The sequence below is a fragment of the Malania oleifera genome, chromosome 8 (genome assembly GCF_029873635.1).
Source record: "Malania oleifera isolate guangnan ecotype guangnan chromosome 8, ASM2987363v1, whole genome shotgun sequence".
NCBI lineage: Eukaryota > Viridiplantae > Streptophyta > Magnoliopsida > Santalales > Ximeniaceae > Malania > Malania oleifera.
Genome location: NC_080424.1, coordinates 34,746,267 through 34,753,080, shown reverse-complemented (window position 1 = coordinate 34,753,080; position 6,814 = coordinate 34,746,267). Strand labels below are relative to the sequence as shown.

The 6,814-nt window shown below is 36.0% G+C and overlaps 1 protein-coding gene across 1 annotated transcript; it reads left to right on the top strand.

The window, feature by feature from the left end:
- The first annotated feature begins 300 nt into the window (after positions 1 to 300).
- LOC131162450 (transcription factor MYB58-like) lies at positions 301 to 1,787 on the top strand. Its single transcript, XM_058118932.1, has 3 exons — positions 301 to 537; positions 716 to 845; positions 951 to 1,787. The coding sequence occupies exons 1-3, from the start codon at positions 399 to 401 to the stop codon at positions 1,519 to 1,521; spliced, it is 840 nt and encodes a 279-aa protein (XP_057974915.1). The 5' UTR covers positions 301 to 398; the 3' UTR covers positions 1,522 to 1,787.
- Positions 1,788 to 6,814: the final 5,027 nt, after the last annotated feature.

Sequence of the window (6,814 nt, the reverse complement as noted above, 5' to 3'; positions counted from 1 at the left end):
ATTTTTAAAATTTTAAAATGTAGCATCTAACGGTTATCTAATTCATATATATAATAAAATAGATTTTGATCGAATCATCTCCGACGTAGTGCAAGATCTTTCCTAGTATTCATTAAAAATTCAATACATACCTAGTCATGGCCAGATGAAAATGTGTAGCATGGATATTGAAAATTTCAACCACCTCATAGGGTTCTGCATACCTATTATGACATAATATATATGCAATATTCACATTATATATAAATGTGGTTTGGTGGGAGTGGGGGATACATCATAGGTCTGCAGCGTTGAATATATAAGCAGCCTCGTTCCAAGCTCTGTTAGCGCGCATGCGGAGGTGTCATTCTTTGCAGTAAAATCTCTCTCTCTCTCTCTCTCTCTCTCTCGGAAAAGGAATGGGTCGAGGGCGTGCCCCATGTTGTGACAAAGCTCGGGTGAAGAAGGGCCCCTGGACCCAAGCTGAGGACTTGAGGCTCATATCTTTCATTCAGAAGCATGGACATCCCAACTGGCGCGCTCTCCCCAAGCAAGCAGGTCTCTCTCTCTCTCTCTCTCTCTCTAAATTGCATTTCCCATTATGCATTCATCAAATTACTAAACTTTCACTTATTAATTCCCATGTATCCATTGTTCTGCCCGCTTCTTATTATTCAAGGAGTAAAATATAACAGCTTAATTAATTTGTATGTATATGCTGCAACTGATCATGCAGGTTTGCTGCGGTGTGGTAAGAGCTGTCGTCTGAGATGGATTAACTACCTTCGTCCCGATATCAAGCGGGGCAATTTCACCCCAGAAGAAGCAGACACCATTATCAACTTGCACTACTCCCTGGGAAACAAGTACTTTCACATAATCCCCACAAAAATTTATGATTTATGTAATATATATACATATATATATATCAGAGTTTGTTTTTCCATTGACCAACTTAAATAAACGTACAGATGGTCGAAAATAGCTGCACAGTTGCCTGGGAGAACCGACAATGAAATAAAAAATTACTGGAATACGCATTTGAAGAAACGTTTGACATCAAATCTTCAATCCTCCAGACATCCCGCTGTTACTTATGAGCATAAATTGCCAATGAATTCATCTCCATCCAATTCCTGTTCATCATCGATTTCGAGCAGTTCTGCTAGTACTGGGCTTCAAGACTCTCAGGACTTTAAATCAGCTGGATCATCGTCATGGCTTGAACTGAATGTGAAAGCAGAAAATGTGATTAATAACCAAGATTGTTTGCCTGGGGAAGTGACTGAAAGTCCATTTGATGAGCCTAACATGGACTTTTTCTGGGACATGATTGATGCAGGCTCTAATCCAGCAGACACTGACCATGAACTGCACGAGTGCTTCGCAGTGGAAGAAGACAAAAATGAGGTTGCAAGTTGGTGGTGGTTAGCATACTTAGAAAATGAGCTTGGACTGATTCAGGAAACAACTGATATTGAAAACCAAGACAATTGCTTGAAAAGCGATGGGCCACCAGTACCCTCCCCTTTGAATCAATAGTTACTTTCTAAGTTGGAGATATTTGACCCTGCTGTGACCTATTTTAATCGTACTTGGCCAACCTCACCTCAAAACTCATGAATTTAAATTCATGTCACACACAATAATTTCCAAAGGGTTTGTTGGAATTGCTCAATCAGAAACAACATACTGCGGAATTGATCAATCACTCCAACTGCTTATAATTGCAAGCATAATTATTTGTAACAGTATATATTTACTTTAGAGGGTGATAAATCGAACACGGTTCTTATATTTGAGTTTTACCTGTTTAATGTCATGTTTGGTTTGTGATAAATTTGATTTAATTTTGTCTGATTCCATTCTATTCTTATTATATTATCATAATTTTTTGAAAAAAAGACATTACCTTCTCATGAGATTGAGAACCAAAAAAAAATTCAAGTCTCTCTGTAATTTTATAAATCTCATAGATTTCCAAAAATATGATTTACATACTTATTTTACTTCTCTAAATATGACGATAAAATAATGAAAGGAGTGTAGATGTCTTAGGAATTAAGTATTTAGGAACTCATGAAACTTTTAAAAATTTTATATTAAAAAATATAGACCTTTTATTTTACAAAGACAAGTCAATACCTTTCATATTTAAATATTTTGTGACAGTGCCCATTAAAACTTGACCGGCCATATATATACAATGGGAAATATTGTATGAGTATGAACTTAACCAACCATAGGGTTGGCTAGAAATAGATGGCGTTAAGGCGAGGACATCCAAAGTTCGGGAGGGTTGGTAATATTTCTCAGTTTGTCGTAGCTTTTTGTACCTACCTTTGTTTGACTCTCTGCGTCCATACGTGGACAGAATCAAGTCAAAGTTGAACCTCGCGAAAAAAAATCATTGGCTCTTTTATGTGAGATTGGTAAAATATCAAAGTGTCGTTATCTGCCCAAACTGCCTACCAACCGCATGTTTGAATATTAGGCTGAGTTTATTAGGAAGAAAAAGGAGGCAAAGAGACAGGAGATCAAAAAAAAAAAAAAAACTAGCGCAATTTATTCTTATACGTGTGGAGGGCGCCGTGCATGCAGACGTGAGATTAGTCTCTTTTGCCGGTCTCCCTAGACTGTGTGCCAGGTTGTGTGCCCCGAAGGAGAGTGTTCACTGGTGGTGATAGGGATGAGAGGAACCCAACGTAATAAAAAAAGAAAAAGAAAAGCCACGTCAAAGAAATAAACCGTTAAGGAGTTTGATGTTTAATTAAATGAAAGAAATAAGACTAGTGCATGCTATATTTATTCAACAAACATTATATTTTTTCTTATCCATTACTTTAAATAGTTGCACCATATATATATATATATATATATAGTCTAATGTCTATAAAATATTGAGTAAATAAAATAGTGACATTTAGAAGGTAAATGCAATATTTCTGAAAAAGTAATTGAAAGATATGTAATTATTACTCAATTTTGTTGAGAATGTTTCCTTCGATTCATTTTATTTCCATTTTTTGAGGGATAAATCTACAAAAAAGAAAAATTCATTTCTTTTTTGTTATATTTTCTTTGTTCATTGCCTTAGCAAATAAATAGTCAAAAAATTATTTTATTAGTGATAAATTGGGTAAATCATTGAGTTGGTCAGACCCATTAAGTAAATCTAATTGTCAAGTTGATGATTTTAGTATGATTGAATATATTATAGGTGATTGTCAAACTAACGATGTTAGCGTGTATATATATATAATAACCTTTTTTGTTCCTTTGCGTATTATTTATCAAATACTTTTAAAATTTATAGTTATTATGATTTTAAGAGTCAAACAGGTATTAAAAGATAGTGATAGAAATGGTTTGATCTAATATTATAAACTTATTTGAAGAGTAAAAAAAGTTAAGGACTGATTAACTATACTTATAGATAATTTTGTATGTGTATATGCACCTGGGTGTGCTTGCATGTGTGTTTTTTTTTCGTTTAGTGCTTGAACACAAGAATAATAACTGCTTTGGTACCTAGTAAGAATATCTTCTGACCAAAGCAGCAAAACTTTGATTCCTTCAAATAAGAAGTTTTCAAAAGAAATCTTTCACTTGGATCTTTGTAAGGACTTGGCCATATACATGGTTGGCATAAGGTGTGTATTGGTTGAATCTATCTCCTTGGGGTCTCTGCAAGGCGTCTTCACCCTACTCTCCCCTAGATCGTGGCTTTAGGTTATGACACCATGACTACCAAGTTACCACTTCTATTATATATTTCACACAAAGGGACCTTGGATTTGTTAAGTAGCAAAGCTACCACTATCTCATTGATAAAGAATTGGTTTGAGGTCCCCACCCAATTTGCCAACCCAACTTTTTTGTCACCTACTTAAAATTTCTATCAATCCACTTGAACTACTCCTCAAAGATGAAGGAGCGATCCATATGATATTGGTCTCAAGGAAATTTTATCTTGCTCTCTCATTTAACATCATTACTTGTTGTGTGCTGGTAGACATAGGTCCTTCCCTACGGTTACCAATTGTTAGAAATGGTGTAGTCCCAAGAGAGAAGGGAGAGGGTGAATTGGGTATTTAAAAAAAATTAATGCAAATGCTTAACAATTTTAGCCATAATTTGAGCAAGTGTTTTAAATACGCAAATGCAATTAATGTTCACAACAGATATAAACAAATATAAATATGCTCAAATTAAAGAGATTAGTGAAGAGAGAATAAAATTTGGAGTTTACAAGATTCGGCTAAACCCGCGTACATCCTTACCTCAAGAAAATCACTTGAAGATTTCCACTATCTGCTCCTTTCAACAAGGCGAATCTGCCTCTACAATCCTTCTTCACTCGGGTGGAGATACCCTTACAATCCCTCCTTCACACGAGCAGAGATACCCATACAATCCCTCCTTAACTTGGGTGGAGATACCCATACAATCCCTCCTTGTAGGAAGAGATACCTCTCCAAACAATATCCCATTGCTTGGCACGATTCAAACCCGAACCGTGAAAGTAGAATGAAGATACAAATGATTTTTGTACAAAGAATGCTCCTTGACGAGCTGATGAGTACAAAGGAAAAACAATATCTAATACAAGCTCAAAAATTATGAATGAAGCTTAAGGAGTATCTAGAAGGTGAGCACTTGAAAGATAAACAAGGAATTTGCAAAGTGCTTGAAAAGATTTTTCAAATAAGGCTAAAAAACTTTGGATGTTGGTAATGGATGTACATATCTTTCCTTCTCTTAATAAAAAAAGTTAAAAACCTTGTATTTATAACCAAAATGGCATACTAGCCGTTTTATGACCATTGGGGGTTGAAAATATTTGTTTATTTTGAAAACTAGCCTTTTTTCGACCATTACGTCGCTTTTCCCGAGAGGTTCGGTCAACTGGGGCATAGATTCGGTCGATCAAATGTCAAATCCGAGAGTTTCGGTCCACCGGAGTGAAGGTCCGGTCGGCTAGATTTTGAGTTTTTAGCTGCGGACACCTTTTAGTATTTTGGGCATAACTTTTTCTATACAACTCCAAATTAGACGTTTTTGGTATCAAAAGAAAGTTAAATAACTTTCATGTTGAACACTTTTTAAGATGAGAAGTGATTGATTGAAAAAATTGTTCATCAATGCGGCAGAAGAAACATTAAGGATTTTGAAAAACTTGTTTTTGGATTTTTCTTTCTGAAAATGATTTGAACACTTTGCATATTTGTAAAATGATTTTCAACACCTTGAAGTAGTTTTTGCACATCTAAAAATTGATTTTCAATGGAATATAGAGTGCCTAAGGTCCAACTAAGGTCACCTATGAGTTTCTATACATAATCAATGAAAGTGTACTTACATAAGTCCTATTTGCAAACTACATGAAGTAACTTCTTTAAATTATTCAAGCTTGTACTTCATGTGTTCCATAGTCATAGCCATCGTATTCAAGCTTGGTCTTTATATGCTCCATGTTCATAGCCAAATGGTATCGTCTTGTACGCTTCATGACTTTCCAATTTGCATCTATTATTGTACTTAATACCTTAATCCTTGTAAACATACTTAGTAATACAATTAAATGCCTTGCTTTGTCATTATCAAAATGGGATGAAACCTACAAAAGCTAACAATACATGGTTGGCATAAGGTGTGTATTGGTTAAGTCTCTCTCCTTGGGGTCTCTCTAAGGCCTCTTTACTCTACTCTCCCCTAGATCGTGGCTTTAGGTTATGATACTATGACTACCAAGTTACCACTCCTATTATATGTTTCATGCTAGGGGACTTTGAATTTTTTAAGTAGCAAAGTTACCACTACCTCATTGATAAAGAATTGGTTTGAGGTCCCCACCCAATATGCTAACACATCTTTTTCGTCACCTACTTAAAATTTCTATCAATTCATTTGAACTACTCCTCAAAGATGAAGGGGTGATACATATGATATTTGTCTCAAGGAAATTTTATCTAGCCCTCTAATTTAACATCATTACTTTTTGTGTGTTGGAAGACGTAGGTCCTTCCCTAGGGGTAACAGGTGGTACCACACAACACTTAGGAGAGCATTTCTTTGATTTTGCAGTAGCTCCCTTGTTTGTTCAGTCTTTATACCCCTCCTAAGAATCTTACACCAAAGATTGATATCGGCTACTTGGCACCAAGAAGGTTTTGATTGGCTACAAATCAAGGAATGAATACTGCCTAACTAATATCTAAAAAAGCTCGGGGACCGTGGATGGTGAGAGTTCTTTGTGAGCCAGCGGGGACCGTGGATGTTAATGGAGATGTGTCTTGGGGGTCGGGTTGGCCGAACGTCCAACTAATGCACGGAAGCCGTGTCTACATTTCAGACTTTACCCTGATCAGTGAGACCTGAGGGTGGAGGATGCTGATTCGTAGGTTTGGTACTGCACCAGGGGGCTTGAAGGGCTCGTTGGTGGCTGAAGTTCTTATGTAATAAAAAAAAAAAAAAAGGCTTAGGAAAAATTTGAGCATGTGAGATTGCACAGGTTTGGCAAGCAAGATGCTGCCTAGGGAAAAATTGAATACAAGAATTGCATTTGTTGAAACCAACTAAGATTTAGTTGCAAAGATTATATTTGTTAGCTTTATCGTGATCCCAAGAGGAGGGGTGAATTGGTATTTTTAAATTTAAACTCTAGGTCAATCACCTAACACTAGTATATTCACAACCTTAAGGACAATCTAGTGCAAGTAAAGTAAATATGCCAGAAATTAAGTAAAGCAATGTTAATCAAAACCACATGCACCAGAAAGCAGTAAAGTAAAAGTGACACACAGAAATGTTATCGAGGTTCAGCCAATTGCCT

What these genes read in the sequence shown, in the direction of transcription:
- LOC131162450 (XM_058118932.1), top strand. Translation starts at nt 399, where the DNA reads ATGGGTCGAGGGCGTGCCCCATGTTGTGACAAAGCTCGGGTGAAGAAG. An exon ending in CGCTCTCCCCAAGCAAGCAG is followed by an intron (nt 538 to 715) that starts GTCTCTCTCTCT and finishes CTGATCATGCAG; the next exon opens with GTTTGCTGCGGTGTGGTAAG. An exon ending in CACTACTCCCTGGGAAACAA is followed by an intron (nt 846 to 950) that starts GTACTTTCACAT and finishes ATAAACGTACAG; the next exon opens with ATGGTCGAAAATAGCTGCAC.